Below are 21,295 nucleotides of genomic sequence, written 5' to 3'. Positions count from 1 at the left end.
GTGTGTATCTATGTAATGTGTTTGTGTGTATATATGAAACACAAATACCAACTGCAGCACTCGTGAAAATAAAGATCCAGTGGTTTATTGAAGCAAAAGGATTCTGCAGCCCATGGTTTCACTGACGCAACATTTTTTCAATGCTTTATAAACCATTCTGGCTTTATTTCTACAGTGCTGGAATTGGTATTTGTGTGTTTTATAAAATTTGCACCATACACTTTCTTTCCTTCTGACATCCGCGGTGGTGCAGCAATAGCATTGTTGCCTCACAGCAAGTGGTTCTCCCATTCGTTTCTCGGCTGGAGTGCAGGGAGTGCCTTCTGTGTTTAGTCTGCATGTCCTCCCCGCAGTTGGGTGGGCGTTTGAAAGACATGTGTAAATGGGCGTGCCTTCATTGAAGGTTGAATGTCGAGCTGGCACCTCGGCATTCAAGAAAATCTACTGCCAATCATTAGCGGACCGGAGTTCCGCTGTGGCGACCCCTAACCGGGAAAAGCCGAAAAACAACAACAACACTTTCTTTCCTTCTGTGCATCTTTGGTGTGATTGTATGTGTGTGTATGTATAAATATGTACATATGAATGTCTGTGTGTGTATAATTATATATATGTGTGTGTGTGTGTGTATATATATATATATATATATATATATATATATATATATATATATATATATATAATATGTGTGTGTGATGTTTGTGTAGTTGTTTAGGCTTGTATCCTTTTAGTAAGGTATCTCTGCGGGTGTAGTTGCACGTCACGTCTCTGGACAGATGCATGCCAAAAGGTGCATTTATATTTAACAAAGAGAGCATCTGGGAAAAAAAAAAAATATTTAAGCTTGTTTCCTGCCTTTCCTGTTAAGTGGTATAGACTATTTGTAGGCTTTTGAGCCCCCAAGCCCTTCTGTGTTGGAGGGAAGCCTTCTAGCTTAGTTTTTTTTTCCCTATAACTAGCCAGTTTTCTAGTTTCAGCACTCAAATCTTTTTCTTTGATCTCAGCACTTGTTCAGAAAAAAAAATTTTCATCTGCTTTTACTGTACTTGTGTTTCTACCTACTTTTTTTTACTTTTGCATCATCTTAAAAGTACTCAATTGTATTTATTACTGCTTGGTGTAACTCATTCTAAGCCTTCTGGTTTAAACACTTGGGCTTCGGACCAGTTGTTTTGCACTGAGAGGGTTTGTGGTCTGCACTGTAGTGGCAGAACAGGTAGCTTACATCCTTCTAGGTTGGGAACTGCTGATTGAGGGCTCAGTGTCTGTTATTCTAAAAGTGTATTAATTCTGGTTTAAGCACTTAGGCTTTCAGGCCAGTTATTTTACATTAAGAGGGTTCGTGGTCTGCACTCTTGTGGGAGGAGAGGCTGGACTCTGCCCTTCTGAGCTGGGAATTTCTGATTGAAGGCTTATAGTGCATGCATATCTGAACTGCTTCTTACTGAAGTTGGTGCCTTGTTTGCTGTGGCATAGACTGGATTCGGGCCTGCTGGATCTAGCTTTGTTTGTGTAACTTGAGCACTAATCCAGGCATTCTCTAAAGTATTCAATTGTATTTATTACTGCTTGGTAGTAACTTGATTAAAGTTTAGCTGTCATTCTAAGTCTTTTGGATTAAGCACTTGGGCTTCAGACCAGTTGTTTTACATTAGGAAGGTTTGTGGCATGCACTGTGGTGGCAGGACAGGTAGCTTTCATCCTTCTAAGTTGGGAACTGCTGATTGAGAGCCCAGTGTCTGTTATTCTTAAAGTGTATTAGTTCTGGTTTAGGCACTTGGGCTTCAGGCCAGTTATTTTACATTAAGAAGGTTTGTGGTCTGCACTCTTGTGGGAGAAGAGGCTGGACTCTGCCCTTCTGAGCTGGGAATTTCTGGTTAAAGGTTTATAGTGCCTGAATATTTGAACTGTATCTTACGGAAATTGGTACATTTTGTTTCCTGTAGCATAGACTAGATCCAGGCCTGCTGAATATAGCTTTGTTTATATGCTTGTTGTTTGTTTGCTTGTTATTTCCCTGGAACGCTAATTCCACCTAATACGCGGCTTCTCAGCGCTTCTGTGGCTCACTAGTGATATCTGCATTGCTTACTGTACTTATTTCCTTGTTTCACTTGAAAGAAAGTTACTGTTTGTCGTTTTTGCATTTAAGTTACCTGTAACACATTGCACTTAAGTTACCTGGCACTTGCTCACTAAAGCAATTATATAAGTCAGCACTAAAAATTAAAAGCACTACACCCTCACTCCCCACTGGCCCTGGTTTTCAATTATTAAGGAATTCCCAATATTATTCTAGCATGTCCAAAGGTCAGTTGTCAATCTCCTCTCCGGTCCAGCTGGTGAATCTGGGAATTTTGAGGCAATGTTACAACTGCCTCATGTACACAGACAACCCTCTCCTCCTCCCAACAAATTCCAACACATGTGAGAGATGCAACCATATAGCCAAACTGGAGGCTAAGCTCTCTCAACTCAGTACTGGCATAACCAGTCAGGAGGAGAAGGAAACCATACTCACTACAATTCCAGTCTCACATAGACCTACCACGACAGCAAACCAAACACATAATCACACAAAAACATACTCGGAGGCTCTAAATAAAGATCTGCCGAAGCAGCAGAAACCTCCAAAGCAGACACCCAAGCAGCCGCTACCCCAAAACAAAACACGTGCAACACATCTCTCACAAAGCCAGTGTGCCAAACAGTCACAGCCCTTAAGACTAAACAACACACCTGATACACTTGTAATAGGTGACTCTATCGTCAGGCACACTGACGTCCTGCTCACCAGGCTGAACAAGGAGAGGGTCACGGTGAGCAGCCTGTCGGTTGCTAGGATCCGCCACATAACACAAGCACTCAGGTCACTCCCAAGGCAAGTACAAATATGACTAAGTCATTGTCCATGCTGGTGTGAATGACCTGAGACGTACCTCCCTGGACTACATGAAAAGAGACATAAAGGAGCTCTCTGAGCATGTAGCCCAGGCCGGTATGACCCTGACCTTGAGTAGCATCTTACCCTCACCAAGAATGATGTCCCAATATGAAGACAAGATGATCAATTTCAACAATTGGCTTAAGTACTGGTGTCATTCAAAGGGGATCCAAAGCCTGTCAGCTTGGGATGATATGCTCGACAAGCCACGATGCTTCGCTAGGGACGGCTTGCACCTGTCACCCCTGGGCTTTCGGATATTGGCAAAGGCTCTTGCTACCCCCATAGTGCCTTTTTAGGCAAGGCTCAAAAGACAAACCCACCTCCATAGGTATCACAAGGGATAAGAAACTAAGAGTAATGCTGCTCAATGCCAGAAGTCTAAACCTCAAGATGCACGACTAAACTCTCCTTAGCATGGAGAACATCGATATCTGTGCAATAACAGAAACCTGGTTCAGGGCTCCCGAGAGCACCCCAGCACTACCAGGTTATACCTCATAGCATGCTTTTCGCCCCAAAACTTGGACCGAACCACAAAGGAGGGGAGTATCGATATTCATCAAAGATACCCACACCTCCAGGTTGGTGGCAAAGCACGAAGCATCAGAGACTATCCATGTGCAACTAACAGTGGGTAAAACTGCCTTCCAGTTTATAGCCTGCTACAGACCACCCTCCCAAACCCAGGAACCCCACTCGGCCTTCCTGAGAACACTGGAAAATATGAAGGTCTCTCCAAACACCATTATATTGGGCGACTTCAACTACCCAAACATAGACTGGGAGCATTACTCTAGCTCCAACACCCTAGCCCAAAGGTTCCTAGAATTTATAAACTCAAATGCTAAGGAACAACTTGTTACCACTCCCACAAGAGGGGAAAACATACTGGACCTGATCATCACCAACATGGGGACTCTATGCTCCAGACCAGAAGTGTATCCCTCACTGGTAAGATCAGACCATAAACTAATCTCACTGGATATTCACATCCGGACCCCACCCCCTGCTCAGAAAACCACAGTGAAAAACTTCTCTAAAGCAAATTTCACACTCCTCAAAACTGAGGTGGAATCCTTCAAAGCCCCAGACCGCAGAATCCTTTATAAACGCATTCTATGAACACCTTCAGGAATGCATGGATCATGCGATCCCAAATAAAACCAAGACCCAATCCTCCAAAGGCAGACGTCCTGTCTGGTGGACCCCAGCCATAAACAAACTATGCAATAGAAGGAGGAAGCTACTAAATGATAAAGCAAAATCCCAAAAAGGGAAGGCATCACTGATCAGTATTAGCAAAAAACTACGGGCACACATAAAATTGTCTAAGGCCAGCTTCGAGAGAAAAATTGCACAGGACACTAAGGATAATCACAAGGCTTTCTTTTGTTATGTTAGGAACCTGGGTGGTAATTCCCAGATATGCTCAGAATTAGTCCAAATGACATGACAAAAATACACCGAACCCACAGACATTGCCAACATCCTAGCTGACAGGTTCAGCAAACTTCTCCCACCAAAAGGGCAAATATCTATCCCAGCAGAGTGCTGCCCCTGACATCTCAGATGCTCAGGTAAGAGCCGCCTCTCCAAAGCAAAACACAGCATCAATGGGACCAGATGGTGTCCCGGCTGCGCCCTACATGAACTCAAAGAAGAGCTAAACCCAAACATAAAACTACTGTTCAATCTCAGCCTTACTACAGGATATGTGCCCAAAGAGTGGCGTACAGCAACAGTGGTCCCTCTCCATAAAGGTGGTGCCTCAACGGATCCTGGAAACTATCGCCCCATAAGCCTGACTAGCTTGGTCTGCAAAGCTATGGAAAGGATCATCATGGACCTCATAAATAAAGATATTGGGGACCTACAAACACTGGATCCTACCCAGTTTGGCTTTAAGGGCAGATCCTGCCTCTTAAACCTGGTTGATTTCTTTGAAACGGTCACCAAGGCCATTGACGAGGGGAAGGTGGTCCACACAGCCTACCTGGACCTCGCAAAAGCCTTCGATACAATACCCCACTCGGGCATTATAGATAAGCTCACCAGCTTAAATATAAACCACTATGTCACTAGATGGATTGCAAACTGGCTCAAGGACAGAACCCACATGGTTAGAATTGCTGGAGCCATGTCAGACTCCAAACCAGTTACAAGTGGTGTCCCACAAGGCTCAGTCCTGGGACCTCTCTTGTTTGGTATATATTTCTCGGAGGTACAGGCCAACACGGAAGGACTGTGGCTGACCAAGTTCGCAGATGACTGCAAACTGGGTGCCAAAATAGACTCTCCAGCCGACACAAGCATCCTCCAAAAGGGCCTCATAGAAACAGACAACTGGTGCGAGTGCCATGGCCTCAAGCTAAATGCCAAAAAGTGTATAGTCATCCCCTTTGGCAAAAACAAAGTGCCCACAAATTACCACATAGGTGGAAATCCAAGTACAGAAGAAGTAATTAGGGACCTGGGGACCCAAGTTGATAGCAATCTCTCATTTGACAACCACGTGGCCAAAGTGGTTAGAAAAACATTTTATATAGCCCACCTAATCATGAAGGGATTCACATCTAGATCAGGGGAGGTCATCGTGCCTCTTTACTCATCCCTCATCAGGCCCATAATTGAGTACAATGCCCCTTTTGGGATGTACCTTACCAGACACCTGCAGCAATTGGAAAGACCCCAAAAGTACCTCACCAAGAGGATCAAAGGGCTCAAACAGATGCCATATGCTGCTCGGTTAAAGAAACTCCAGCTCTACTCAGTGGCATACCGCCTGTTCAGAGGCGATCTGTGCCTGACCAATAAAGCCATGTCCAACCCGGAATTAATGGATATGCTGCACCTCAGAAAATCCAAATCCCATCGAGCTACGCGCTCGAGAGACTTGAACCTCAGCACTGAAATAAATAGGACATGCTGGAGGGACAGATTCATAACCCAGAGGCTCCCTTCACTCTGGAATAAAATCCCAGTCCAGGTTAGGCAGAGTCCCTCATTGACTCTCTTCAAGAGGAATCTTGATGAGTGGATGGGAGATCGTAGGTTTACCCCGGGTATCACTTCTGTGTCACTGTTAGATAGAGGCACAGTATACTAATCTCGAAAAAGGGCATAGCAAAATAAATTTAAAATGGGTGGCGAAAGCCAAACACATTCTGGCTAGGCTTATAAATGCCCTAGGGCAGATAGCCTAGTATGAACCTATGAACCTATGATCTGCCTAATGAGGGCTGAATAAAGTTGGACAGTGACATTCCTAAATCTAGACACAATCCCTTTGTTTATAACCTGTGCAATACAGAAGGACTTTCTTACAGTAATAAACACATGCTGGTCAAAAGTTAGGTCACTGTCAACATGAGTTCCCAAATCCCGAACAACTGCGTCAAGTCTTAAGGGCTTATTGTCAATGTTGTAGTTCCCTCGGGTAGATGACTTCCCAAAAGATGCAGTAAAGCAATTTTTTGTCAGTTAGTTTCAAACCATGATTTTGACACCAGTTATTTATTTGAGACAAACCTTCCTGCAGGATGGCTAAGTCATTTGGGGATTCAGTGACTGCTCCTAGATTGAAGTCCTCTGCAGACTTAGTTGGTCAGGCTTTTACTTCAGAAAAGTAGATTCTAAACAGTAGATGTCCCAGCACAGAACTCTGGGGGACTCCACTGGTGACTGGTCTTGTTTTGTAGGTGTAACTTCCCATAATTTGATTGTCTGCGTCCTATGTTTGAGCCAGTTGGCAATCTAGTGGGTGATATAGGGGTTGATTCCCAGTTTATTTAGCTTTTCTACTATGTTTGAGTGCGGAACTATTTAAAAGCTTTGGCCAGGTCGAGGTATGCGGTGTATACTATTTTGCCTTTATCCATTACTGTCATATGCACACAAACACACACATGCACACATATATATATATATATATATATACTTACATACACATAAATATTCATTGAGTGCATTTCAGTTTGCTTTTTCATTTTGTGACTGCCAACTATTCATACTGGTGTGTGTGTGTGTGTGTGTGTGTGTGTGTGTGTGTGTGTGTGTGTGTGTGTGTGTGTGTGTGTGTGTGTGTGTGTGTGTGTGTGTGTGTAATGTTGTAATTATGGTCCCTGTTCAGAGCTATTCTACAGTGAGACCTGATTTGACAGTGTCAGCCAACAAATTACAGCAGCAGAACATGAAACTGCTTCATTTCAGCTCTGTTTCTCTCTGCTGTCTACAACCTTATAGCCACTCAAAATGTATTTAGGAACCAACTGCTTTCCCCTACAGAAGGAATATATAAGAATGTCTCCTGCTGTTTGTTTGACATCTCTTTTGGTTCCCCAGCTTTCAAAGCCAGCACAACACTTCTTTTTTGTAACTAGTAGTACATGGAGCAGATACATTTCCATGCAATACAAAGAATTATGATGAGATCTGCAGTCATAACTTTTAATATATGTTCTCGACATGGATGCAAGATTCATTCCTCTCGAGGTGAATTTCTTGGCAGCCACGTCTTGAATGCATAATAAGGTTTCAGTCTTAGACCAATCGTGTTTATATATATATATATATATATATATATATATATATATATATATATATATATATATATATATAAAAAGCATATGTACCCTGACATTTAAAGTCCGAGTGAAGCCATTTTTTTCATTGTTTCAGAGTTCATTACCAGTGTGGTGTACAGTAATTCCTTATTGGGATACAGTGATGGCCTTCTGCGGTTACTTGAAAAGAAATGAACGAAGTGCTAAATAGTAGTCCATTTTGACTTTGAGGAATGATTGGGTGCAAAAGAGAGGAGGTAGGAAGAGTTAGTCATTTTAATTAGCTAGCTGTGTTATGTTATACCAACATTGTGTATCTCGCACACACTGCCATCTCAGGTGGGCTGTGTGTATACATTTTTTAGTGTTGTGTTATGGGGAAAATTCATCATAGTGTCCCAATCCATACTTCCTGCTGTCTTCAGATTATGACTTCGTTTTCTTGCACATCATCTCTGATGCTGCAAAGTACATTGAATGTAATTTCTATCCTGCCCTCTATCTCCTAGGAAACCATAATCAGTCATGTCTTCTAAATGTTTGTGATGCAGAATCTGACCCCATAAGTAACTTGCTTCCCACTGTCTTACTTCCACCTTTTTCGTGTTTTTGGAGATGCTGTCACCAAGACTGCCTACAGTGCTAGACATAGTACTGTTGCTTTCTATTGTTGGTAATTACTGCCAATAATGCCTTCTGTCACTGAGAAGCCCAGTCTCCATCTGTGCTGTCTCCCTGCACTGCATGCATGTTTTTAAATTTCTGTTATGAATAATCATTGTGTCTTATTTTGGTTGTAGCTGTGTTGGCATGATTTCTCTCCCATTTTGTACACAAACCTTGACTTTTGTGCTTCTGTACATACCTGAAAACTGCTGTTGTGATAACTGCTGTGTTTGGTAGATGATGGATATCCAGGATGTTATGTGATCCTATCTCGCCTACATTCTGACTGATGGGTTCGGAGCCGATCCCTTGGCTCCGACTCGGCACGCTTATGTCAAAGAGCGAAGTCTCTTATTGGCTGAGCTTATTATATCCCAGGATGCACTACTACCAGTCCCCCAGATCTCGTTTGCCGCTAACTAGCGAAGACGTGGTCTCGAGCTGGCTGAGCTGAGTAGTATTTAACTTACTTTTTTCTGTCAGAAATTTGCTGTTCCTATCATAAAAAGCTGTTTTAACGGCTACTCTGTGCTTTTGTGTGTGATGGTGAAAAACTTGTAGTGTGATTGGGCGTTGGTTCTGATTCAGGCCTCCTTCTTCTGTAGGGCCTTTCCCGGTCAGTCAACCCCTCTCAAACCTTTGGGGCTTTAAGATCCCCTTGAGTTAATTGTTGTTACCGGATTGTTTACCTAATCGGCAGTTGTAAACTGATTTTTGTAGTGTCAGTTAAGTCAGAAAGTCAAGTTAGGATAGTGTTGTTTTTGCTGTCAGAGAATTATTGTTATAATGTCTCAGAATCCTAGGCCTTCGGGCTTTAAAAAATGCACCAAATGTAATTTTAAAATGTCAATCACAGATGACCACTCTCTCTGTGTTTATTGTTTGGGTGCAAAACATTTACAAGAGTCATGCAGTGTGTGTCACGCTTTTTCCTCGAGGGTCCTCCAGGAGAGGAAAAATAAACTCATTCTTAAAGGCTTAATAAAACCCTCCTTTGAAGAAGCTTTAGCATCCTCTCCTTCTCCAGCTAAAAAGAAAAGGGCGACGGCTCCGACCAGTCCGTCGGATCCGACCGCCAAAAGACATAGGCAGGCTTCTCCTTCGCACCAAGGACTTGGAGCCGAGGGCGGAACGGTCTGCCTCGATGCCACCAGTCTCGACTCCTCTGGCTTCGAGCCGATGGCTGGGGCATCGAGAGGCGGGTCACCTTCGTCGGCTCCACTGGTCTCGGAGCCGACAAAGGTTGCCCGCCAGACACTTCCTCCTCGGCACCGATGGAAACTAGTGTGGGTATTCCTTCGGCGCCGATAGTCATCGAGTCGCCGAGCCGGTCCCCTAGCCCTTTGGGGCCGTTGGAGAGGCCATCTCGAACCCGCTCAGTATCCTCTAGGTCATCGAGGATGTCGGATTCGGATATAGACAGGGTGCTCCAAAGACTGTTCCAGTCCCCAGTCTTTCAAAATTTGTTTCGCTCCGACCCAGTTGGCTTCGGAGCCGATGGCCCATGCCCATGTCATTGCTATTCCTCCTCCGACCGCTTCGCTCCGCCGGAGCAGGTGCTGTTGGAGCCGGTGGAGATCTTAGGGTCGGCTCCGACCCTTACTCCAACCCCGCCTTCGGGTCCGAGTTTGGTACACGGACTTCTTCGGCTGGACCTGGGGTGATGTTTCGGGACCTATGCTATCGGTTCCGAGCCTCCCTCTCGGTGCTTCGCTGCGGGACTTCCGCCTGCTATCATGGCTCGGGACCGGACACTCCCAGGATTCTGGGGTCCGCTTTCAGAGCTATGAGGAGTGCCTTGGCCAAGTCTTCGCCATCTCTCCGGCTTTACCGGCACCTTCCCTGGGCGTGGAGACTGGGTCTTTGGCAGTTCCCCTGTCCGTAGGCAGCGGAGCCCCTGGGCCTGAGGTTACCCCCATTGGGGGTTCCCCTTCTCCTGAGGGTTCTTCGGAGTTGTCTTCAGAGGAACCCCCAAGGAAGAGATCGTGCAAGAGGAAGCACGTGGACTCCCCCGAGTCTATTACATCTGACACTGATCTTGATGATGCGGAGGGGTCCCCGAAGTCGTCCTCGGATGATGTCTCATTTGCGGACATCTTAGAGATCCTCAAACAACGAGGCGGCTGGATATCCAAACCCCCCTCTGCTGATGAGTCAGTGCTCCTCAAGGCCTTTGGGGCTCAGCCCTCCGCCTCCTGGGTGTCTCCGCCCTTCGACGAGCTCCTGGATTTAGTTTGTCGGAGGGCGTGGGAACATCCAGATACCGTAGAACCAGTCCCTTCTCGTCCTAACAAATTTTTGTCTGCCCCACCCGAGAAGGAGTTCCTGACTAAAGGCGTGGCTGTAGATGCCATGGTGGTGGCATCTGCTACACAACAGGACGTGGCAGAGGCTTCAACGTCCGTCCATCCTCCTAATAAGGAGTCTAAGAGCATGGACCGGTACGGGAAGCGCACCCTGACTTCAGCGGCCTTTACTTTAAGGTCCCTGAATTATTTGGCACATTTTACCAGGCTTCAGAGGGATCTGGTCAAGGAGCTGTCAGATTCCCTCTCGGGTAACCTACCTGAGCAGCTAGCCCAGTCGGTTAGCTCTCAGTTGGCTATCCTTACGTCAATTTCTAACTCATCCATGAGGCTCATTTCATATGCGGCTGAAGGGGCGGGTAGAGCGGCAGGCACAGGCGTGGCTCTACGGAGACAAGCCTAGCTCCGTTTGTGTCAGTTTGCGGAGGCCTTCAAGTCTTCCTTCGCCGACGCTCCCTTTGATGGGTCCTCTTTGTTTGGACCTAAGGTTAAAGACACCCTTACCCGCTGTGAGCAAGAGGGAAAAACTTTATCTGCCGTAGGTGCCCGTTATTCCACTCCCTTTCGGCCTTATCCCAAGGCTAAAGGAGGAGGGAAGATGTGGTTCCGTAAATCACGTAAGTTTTTTCCTCAACAGCAGGAAGATTCGCCTTCCAGAGGCAGAGGACGGGAAATTTTTCGGGGAGACGCCGCCCCAGAGGCGGCAGAGGGCCCCGCAATTCTGGAGACCGCGAGTCCTTTCGTGGCTCTTCAGCCTCCCACACCTCATGAGGGATTGCCCGGCTGTGCTGCTCGAGCCAGTCGGGTGCCGCTTGCCAAGCACCTAAAAGCCTGGGAGTCAATCACTCAGGACAGATGGGTGCTTCGATCATTGCCGGAGGTTACACCATCCCATTCACATGCTCACCCCCACCGTCCAAAAAAATCCCGGACCCACCACCCAGTCAAAGGGAAATTGCAGCCGCAGAAGCTTTAAAGCTGCTAGAAAAGGAGTCATCCAACCGTCCCCACAGACCAGATCGGATCCGGAAATTACTCGAGGTTCTTTCTAGTGCCAAAAAAGACAGGGGACCTGAGACCAAAATTGGATCTCAGCAAACTAAACCAATCCGTCACGAAATCCAAATTGGTCACGTTACAATCCATTCTCCCATTGTTGGAGAAGGATGTTTGGATGTGCTCCATAGACCTCAAGGACGCCTATTATCACATACCGATACATCAGGCGCCCAGGAGGTATCTGCGCTTCAGCCTGGGAGTCAGTCATTTCCAATTTTGTGCACTGCCCTTTGGTCTCACCACAGCCCCCAGGGTGTTCACCAAGTGTTTGGCAGTAGTGACTGCTCACCTGAGGAGTCTTGGATTCCAAGTGTTTCCCTATCTGGACGACTGGCTCCTGACTGCCACCACCAGGCATCTACTAATGGACAACCTCAAAGCCACCATCTCCCTGGGTGCTACCCTGGGAATTACATTCAATTGGTCAAAGTCTGTCTTGCTGCCCTCTCAGCGCATAAGGTTCATAGGAGCAGAGATGGACTCAAAATTGATGCGCGTTTTTCTTCCTACCGAAAGGATCCAAACTTTACAAGGCCAAGTTCAAGCCCTGATTTCAAGATCCAAAGCCCCAGCCAGGATGGTCCTACAAGTTTTAGGTTCGATGTCTGCCACGGATCTTCTAGTTCCTCTGGCAAGATTGCACATGAGGATTCTTCAGTGGCTATTGTCAACTCAGTGGTCCTTTCAGGACCTTCCCCTCAATCATCCCATTATGATTACAGAAACATGCAAACGGGACCTTCGCTGGTGGCTTCAGACATCCAATCTAAATCAAGGAAGTCCTTTTGTTATTCCCTCTCCAGTGGTCACCCTGACGACAGATGCCTCCCAGACAGGGTGGGGGGGGGGCATTGTCTGGGCAGGTTAGTTCAGGGCTCCTGGCTTCCAGATCTAAACTCTTCTCCACATCAATGTATTGGAGATGAGGGCGGTACTTCTGTCCCTACAGGCCTTACACAAGTTTCTCCCTCAGGGCATAATCGCCATCCACACAGACAACATGTCGGTGGTCTGGTATCTAAACAAACAAGGAGGGACCAGATCTTACCCCCTTTGCAGAGAGGCCATGAGGGTGTGGGAATGGGCTGTAGCTACCAGCCGTTTCTTGGTAGCGACCCACATTCTGGGGAAATCAAATCTATTGGCAGACAGATTAAGCAGAACAATTCTCTCTCCTCACGAGTGGTCCCTAAACGAAACAGTAGCAGCTCAGGTTTTCAGGAGATGGGGGACGCCGTGCTGCGACCTATTTGCAACACCACTAAACACGGTGCAAAGGTTCTTCTCCTTGACTCCACATCAGGGGAAGCAGCTATGGATGCTCTAGCACAACCTTGGCCAACAGGGCTACTTTATGCCTTTCCTCCGATTCCACTTCTCTCCAAAGTCATTCAAAAAGCTTCTCAATTGGGGTCCACAATGATACTGATTGCTCCATACTGGCCTCGTCAGGTATGGTTTCCCTACCTGAAGAAACATGCGGTGGACGATCCTTGGACTTTAGATCTAACTCCGGATCTGCTAATTCATCAGTCGGGACGACAGCATCAGTCCCTTCACTCCTTGAAGTTGACAGCTTGGCTCCTCCACTTCCGACTTTAGTCAGAAGTCACACATTAGACCCGGAAGTTATTCACATTTTATCTTCAGCCCACAAACCCACCACTAAGAAATTGTACCTCAGTAAGTGGAAGAGGTTTGCTATCTGGGCTCAACTCAGGGGCTTAGACCCTATCACTGCTCCAATCCCAGAGGTTTTGAAATTCTTAACATCCCTGTTTAATCAAGGATCTTCTGTCTCTACTATTAAAGTCCAACTAGCGGCTATCTCTAAATTCCATGAATCCATGGATCCTCCATTGATGAGCAGCAGACTATGCAAAACTTTTATTAAAGGTGCGGGCCTGTTAAGACCCCCAGTTTTTCATCCTGCGCCTCCATGGGATCTTGATTTGGTGCTTCGTGCATTAACATCTTCCCCTTTCGAACCGGCTGCTACATGTGAGTTAAAATATCTGTCTTGGAAAACTGCCTTCTTAGTTGCAATTACTTCTGCAAGAAGAGTTTCAGAGCTTCAAGCCCTGTCTATTAAACCACCGTACTTGATTTTCCACAAGGATAGAGTATCACTTAGGCCTAATCCATCCTTTGTCCCAAAGGTCTGTTCTAATCTCTGTCTCCAACAATCTCTAGAGCTACCAGTTTTCTTCCCAAAATTCTCCAATGAAGCAGAATACACTCTCCATAAATTGGATGTTCACAGGCAATTGCGCTTCTATTTAGACAGGACTCAGCAATTTCGTAAGTCAGACCAGTTGTTTGTGTCCTTCTCAGACAATAAATTGGGTAAAACCATCACAAAAGCTACTATCTCCAAATGGATTAGAGATTGTATAACTCAGGCTTATTCTTCTTCAATAAGCAACTTACAACATCTATCAAAGCTCACTCTACCAGAGCTATGGCGACTTCTATAGCTTTTCATTCCAAGCTCGCTATATCGGAGATTTGTGCTGCGGCTACTTGGTCCAATCCGCACACTTTCATTTCCCACTATAAATTGGATGTGGCATCTAAAGGGCGAGCATCATTTGGTTCCACGGTACTCAGGAGTGTTTTCCAGTGAGCCACCCAGGATTCAGGTGCTAGGACGCTGTCCCATCAGTCAGAATGTAGGCGAGATAGGATCACATAACATCTTTTAGTTATGTACTCACCATAACTTCAGATGTTTGGGATCCATCTCGCCTACATTCCTAATACCCACCCTCCTTCCCCCTGCCTTGGAGATCAGAAGAGATTGAACGGTTTGAGTTCTACTGTTTTTATCTTGTTTCATCTGACGATGTTATATAATCAGTGCATGTGTGCATGTATGCGGACAAACTAGATCTGGGGGACTGGTAGTGGTGCATCCTGGGATATAATAAGCTCAGCCAATAAGAGACTTCGCTCTTTGGCATAAGCGTGCCGAGTCGGAGCCGAGGGATCGGCTCCGAACCCATCAGTCAGAATGTAGGCGAGATGGATCCCAAACATCTGAAGTTATGGTGAGTACATAACTAAAAGTTATAGCATTTTCAAGATTTTAAGCTTATGTTTTGAAATTGTAAAGGTTGCATGCATCCTGGTAGTCTTACTGTCCAGGATTTTTTTAACTGTAAAGTTACACTTGTAGCTAATCATTTGCTTTTTTGTTAATTTATTTTCATTAAGTTACTTTGGAAAGTAAAAACCTGCATCTCCAGATTTCCGTCTTCATGTGACAGAAGAAACCATCAATGGCAGCAACAATGGCGAATGCTGAAGTTGGGGTCCCTATGGGAGATGTTGTGGTTGTAACTACAGAGAGCAGCGAGGGAGACAATCCAGAAGACACCAAAACTCAAGTGATTTTGCAGCTACAGCCAGTACAGCAAGGGTAAGTAATTGTGAGAAAGTAGTTGAAAGTTGCTGTTTTGAAAGCGATTGTACTTAGTGGGCAATCAACATTTGAGGCGAGGTTAAGTATTAATAGACTATTTAAAATAATAGAGGAATATTTTGCTGGATGAAATATTTATTCAGTGTTTTGCTTTAAAGTAAAGTAGATGTTCTGTCTTCATACACAGGTGCATATTTTTGCATTTTTGAGAGCCAGGTTAAAAAAAAGCCTTAAAATGATGTGTAATTAGACAACTCGATTGTATGTCCCTGCGTGGACAGTATTCAGTGGTGGTGTTTATTTTGGTATGCTTCCAAGCTGTATTTGAGTGATGCAGTGAGGGTGAACTATTATAACATGAAAAACAAAAATGTGTTTTTAGCTGTCCGAGATAGACTTCAGAGAGCACTAGAATGTTCACTTTTAGTACATTTCCTTATGTGCAGACACTTGTTTGTTTTTCACTAGTTTAGCTTAGCATATGAAAATAAGAGTATTCTTTTAAGTGATATGCTAATTATATCTTTTTTGGTATACCCTTTTTTCTCTTTGCCATTAGTACAGGTGTGACAATGAAAAATGTGTTTTGTTTTTATTTGTACATGCTGCAAGAAGTCCATGCTAGGGTCTTTTATTGACATGTAATGTACCAATGTTGAATTTACCATCCTTAGTCTGCTATGCTCCAGTCTGCAGTTACTTAGTACACTTCCATGGTAGATGTTAACTGTGGTGTTAAAGACACGTTTATGCAGGGCATGTTTAAAAAAAAAAAACACCTTATGCTCTGTTTTTATTTGCATCAATCTGCTGTGTTGGTGAGAGACTGTACCCCAGACAGGTTGGAGTTATTGCATCAAAGCAGATACCAGAGTTATCAAAGCTGTTACCACAGAAAGGAGCATCTCCATTGTTGGTTACAGGGAGTATGGGGAATGCTGAGGACAAAGCCCTTCACACAATATGTGAAATAATACACTGGGTTTGTTTTTGAATCATTTTGCATTTGAAAGTGCCTTTGGTTGCATGGGTTTTGATGACTGTGTAGGGAACTGAAGAAATGAGAGTACGTCTCAAAGGTAGCTTGTCAAACCAGCTGTTGTGCTGTTCTGGTTTGCCAACTGGCCAGTATATGTAGTTGCAGATGGCAGCAGTGTTATCCCATTAACAGATGAAGAAGTGATAAGTGGATCTGAAGGTCTGAAGAGGAATAAGGCAGGTGGACTAGCTGAACAGCCTTCAGCAGAGTTACGGTCCATCTTATAATATATTTGTTAATATTCCTGTGTCTTGTAACACTTAAGATTTATCATGTAGCACAGAGTCAAAAGTCTTAGCAAGGTCTAAGTGTACATCATCTACCAAGGCTTCCCATACCTTCTCATAGAAATTTATAAGACTGGTCAATCGAGAATGTCTCTTTGTAAAGCCATGTTGATAAAGAGCATATAGAAGTTCTGCAAGAAAATTACAAATAATATGCTGTTTTCCTAGAATACAGGTCAAACGTTTAGGTCGATATTTGTCAAATCACTGTGGTTGAGCCTACTTTAAATATGGGTCCCAACAAAGCTTCTTACCACTGATGTGGAACTTTGGACACATTTCAATTCTGGTAAAATCTAAAGATTCATATGAACTAATTATAGGCTTAATACTTGCAAAATATTCTGCAAACAGTTTGGTCAATAATTATGGTTTAGAAAATAAAACCCCTTGATGTTCTAACTATATTTGACATACCATTCTTCCTATAATGTATTAAGTTGGGGAAAAAAGCTTTTCTGTTTACAACTGTATTGTCTTCCAGTTTAAACTCATAACTATTTTTTGTTTATCTTAATAATTTTCTAAACCATAGTTGAGCTGACTGATACTTAATTTTATTGTGTTCATTTGGTTTTCTTTTATACTTTTTTCCATGTACTCTATTTTCTCAAACTTTCTTTTTCAAATGTACTAGTCCACAGTGGACTCGTTTTATTACAGTGGAAATATTTAGTAACTGGGACAAATCTCTGTATTAACCGATTTATATAATTATGGAGGGCCCCCAGGATTCAGAGGTATTCTTATGTTGCATGATCTCCCCCAGTTCCAGTTTCTTTTATTATTTCACTAATTAGCTGTGAAAATACACTGTAGACATTTTTTGAAGTGTTCTGCTTATTGTGGCTTCTTAACAGTTTCCTTTTGATACTCAAGTGATCTGATTCATTCAGCTCTGGCAGTAAATAACTGTCATCAATAGTCATTCCTTCTTTTGTGAGAATAATATCTAATGTTTTGGTTTTGTAACTGTCTGTTGGTAACATAAGTTTATACTTGTCTGTAGTAATTGAACCATTGTGCCGGTAAATACTGTTTATGTGGACAAATCAACACTGGGGCCATGTAGATCATTATCTCTAATGTTATATTGACTCCTCACAAGCTTGCTTAAAAACAGCAGTAAATGTTTCCTGATCTTCCTTACTTTGATTAGGTGATGTGTAAAAAACACGACTGTACCTTTCTTGTTCGTTTAAACTGATCTTAATGCTATCATTTCATGAACATCATTTTTAAAAGATACAGCTGATAACAGCTGACTGTTAACATATATTGAAACATTGTCCCCCTGTTCTGTAGTTATGTTAACCAGTGCATCAATTAAAAGCAATTGGTTTATTAAATTCAAAGTACCATATTTCTGTAATAGCCACTATGTCATATTTCTTCCCTAAAGCAGCAATTTTGTTTTCACGACTTCTAGCGTTAGCCATAAAACACTTCAGTCCCCCATTACTACTGGTTCTCTTAACATTGTCTTCCTTCTTTCTGAAAGAATTTACCGCTAGTGTTTAAACTACTAAAAATCTGTTTCTTGGATGACTTGAGTGTAGTTTGTGTTTAGAGAAGTATTTATGCTCTGTTAATTTTTCTTTCCCATATCATAATATTGGTCAAGGCAGAGCAAAGAGAATATTATCCAATTATATTTTTTAAATTGTCTGGTTACATGTAACATTTTACCATTTAAATGTGGGACTGGGAACATCACACAGTACGACTTCAAATCCTTTAACTCTACTTTACTCAGTTGTCCTACTCACCTTTACATTAAAATCATAATTCATCCTGTTTACATTGTTTAGACCGCCTGTGATTATACAGTATCATATCTCTTTGCCCTCCTAAATAAATGCTCTAAAGCCAGTCTAATAAATTCCGTCTTAGTTCCACCTAATGAAGTAAGAGTTTCTTGGCAACGTGTTCCTTATTACTTTTGATAATGAGCCACCGATGACTAAAATATGTTTTTCCTTCTGTTCAACTTCAGACCTTATTTATTCTTTGTTGCCCCTACATCATCCAAAACTGCCTTATCAGTAGTGGAGTGCTCAGGATCTACTGCCTGAGTTTAGTACCGCCAAAAGCTCTCTTCATTTTTCTGTTAATTCCAACACTTTCATATTCTTCCTCTTCTGAACCTTTGGGCTGTCTTCTGGCTGTTCTTCTGTAAATTTGCACTGCTTAACTTGTCTCTCATAATTATTTTGTCCTCACCATTATCTTGAGTTAAGTCACTATAGTTGTACTGAGTTATAGGTCCTTTTAATCTCTGATAAAATTACATCAGTTTCTTCATGAATGACAATAGATTCAGCATTCCTTTTGGTGGATAACGTGTTTAGATGAAGTAAGTACTTCCTCATTTAACTCTTCATCTCCGTCTATGTTACCAGAAGTAATATTATCACCAAAAGGATTATAAACGGCTTTTGTACATGCAGCTATCTGGGTGTTACTTTTAAAGCATATTATTTGCCACTTCTGGGTCTTTAGTCTTTAAAAATGTTTTATCCCCTTCAACTTTCTTAAGCTTGTTACAAACTACATTGTTTTATAGCCCATATTTATTTATTCCATACATCGTACCACTTCCACATTGCCTTAGAAATCCTGTTGCAATCAAATTATTAAAACAAAAATTGTCCCATTTCTTCCACTTTAAAAGAACTAAGCTATTTGCATGTCTCTTTTGTATTCTGATGGTGTGTTTCTGTAAGGGAAATATCCTTCAGTTTATAATTTCTTGAGGCATACCATGCCATGCATCTGGGGATTTTCTAAAGAATGCTCTCAACTGAAGTACGAGATAGAAAGCAAGACTAAGTGTGAGCACCTTGATTAGCTGAACTTAATGTTGTGCTTCTAGTGGAAGGATTGACTTTAAAGGGTGGTTAGTAAATTGAAAGTAGCAGTTGAAAGGTTAAGGAGTTATAATAAGTTTAATAGATCTTGGTATGAGTAAATACTTTTCCACAGTGATGGTGGTAGACAGGTGGAGTTCATTGCATGAGTAAGGGGTGGAGGTAAGAACAGCTGAGACTTTCAAAAGAGCCTGTGGTTCCTCAAGGGGCAGGGTGGAAGAGGGAGGGACAGCTGCTTTAAACTAACTGCATCCTCCTGCTGGCTTATTTATGTTGCTTTACTTAGTGTGGCTTTTCATTTGATGTATAAAGTACAGTTCAGTAAGTAATCCTGATTAAGTTGCAAAGAATTTCATTTGTTTCCTCCTTGCAAAATTCTGATGTTTTCAGTCTTTTACTCCAGTTCAGCTAAAATATATATATATTTTTCAGTTTCTGGTATTTTTTGAGAGCTCCTTTTTGATATTTGGGTACCTTAATGCCACAGACACTGCTTTCATCTTGCCCATTTTGACAGCATGCAGCAATTAAATATTTATTTGTTTCCTTTTTTGATCAGGTTTTTCCATTGAGCTTAAGGACATCTTACAAGGTAGAACCAAAATAGTTAACATGCAGTAAAACAGTGGTACAGTTAATTTTACATTCCATAATGTAGCACTTTTGCAGGAGAGAACATAATGCATTGCATAACTACATCAGTAGCCTTCTTTTCTAAAGAAATATACTACAGTTAACAGCTTTATGCGAAAAAAGAAAATGAGTTGCAGTCATATTTGCTGGAGGCATGGCATTTCTGTTAACATGGTGTACATTACCATTATTCTGTTTGAAATGACTTTGGGTACAAAAAGAGGGTATTGTATGAAAATAAGTGGTATACATATAGAAGAAGCGTCCAGGAAACAGTATAGTACCACGTGGCAGCATTGACAGTCTTAACAATAGCCATCATAAAACTGCAGTTAGGTAAAATTTGCATGATGTTGTATAGTTATCTTTGAGTGAGCTTATCAGAAGGTAAAGCTGCGTACACTTGTATCATTTTTAGGAGTCTTATAAGTGGATCCTTCAGGGATTATTAACAGCTAAACCTTATGAACTCTAATACTGCATGTCTGAATAGCTTGTGTTCAGTGGTATGAAATCAGAAAATGTGTTTCACTGACTTACGCTTTTTACAAGTTTATGAAAGGCTATGAATTGAGATCAGATTATGAAAAGGTACTGTGGGTGACTTTGCTTACCTTCTCCCTTATTCTACGTTAACTGTGCTTTCTAAAAGCAAGTGCATGTTAGGAAAATGCAGCCACTAACTTGCATTATCATGTAGATGCATGATTACCAACTCTAACAGTCAAATTGTCGAGTACAAAAAAGATTGATACATATACGTTAGTCTTCCTCTTCAATGAAATGTTTAAACACCAAAAAACATAACATCGAACCATCATAGTTGGCCAACATAGCCTCCCTGGCTCCGCATTGAATACATAAACTAAAATAAGTGATTGCAAACCTACAACGAAAATCCATAATAGTAATTTAATGTAATATGATATAATGTTAATAATATAATATGTTTGTTTTGAAGTTTAGTTGTAGGGTTGTACATTTCATCTTTAACTTTACGTATTCAATGTGGAGCCAGGAGACGGTGTTGTCCAACTATGAATACTCAATGTTATGCTTTTCGGTGTTTATACATTTCAGTGAAGAGGTAGATCGTATATGTGTCTATCTTTTTGCACTTGACAATTTGACTGTTCTAGTTGGTAATATAGACTCTTTATGAACTAGCTGCCATTTGCTAGATATTTACTTATAAACAGATCCAGTACAGAAAACTGTAACCCATCTGTTTGAGAAAAATCTCACATCTTACCTCTACATAAATCGGGACAGCCAGTGACCTCTCCAGCTACTGATCTGTAGCAATTTTAACACCCTCCGTCCAAAATATTAGAAAAATGCATACATTCACAGTTCCTAACCTGTCTGTCCAACAGCAGTCTCCCCTTCCCTACATAGCACTGCTTCCAAATGCACCACAGCACAACAACCACACAGCTTATTTTCATTGAAATTTAAATACCAACAGAAATAATGACAACCTTGTATTCTCCCTCTTTTTG

General features: G+C 42.6%; 1 protein-coding gene across 4 annotated transcripts in view; it reads left to right on the top strand.

The window, feature by feature from the left end:
* Positions 1 to 21,295, top strand: part of GMEB1 (glucocorticoid modulatory element binding protein 1) — a 536,371-nt gene that overhangs the window by 53,990 nt on the left and 461,086 nt on the right. For all 4 annotated transcript variants that reach the window (XM_044059984.1, XM_044059987.1, XM_044059986.1 and 1 more), the window contains exon 2: positions 14,757 to 14,961. In XM_044059984.1, the coding sequence (XP_043915919.1) occupies positions 14,822 to 14,961 (140 nt within the window). In that variant the 5' untranslated portion in view covers positions 14,757 to 14,821. The remainder of the gene's footprint in view (positions 1 to 14,756; positions 14,962 to 21,295) is intronic.

Source organism: Protopterus annectens, chromosome 1.part2 (genome assembly GCF_019279795.1).
Source record: "Protopterus annectens isolate FY-2018-M chromosome 1.part2, PAN1.0, whole genome shotgun sequence".
Taxonomy (NCBI): Eukaryota; Metazoa; Chordata; order Ceratodontiformes; family Protopteridae; genus Protopterus; species Protopterus annectens.
Note: the sequence above shows the minus strand (reverse complement) of the source record. Positions and strands in the feature narration are given on the sequence as shown.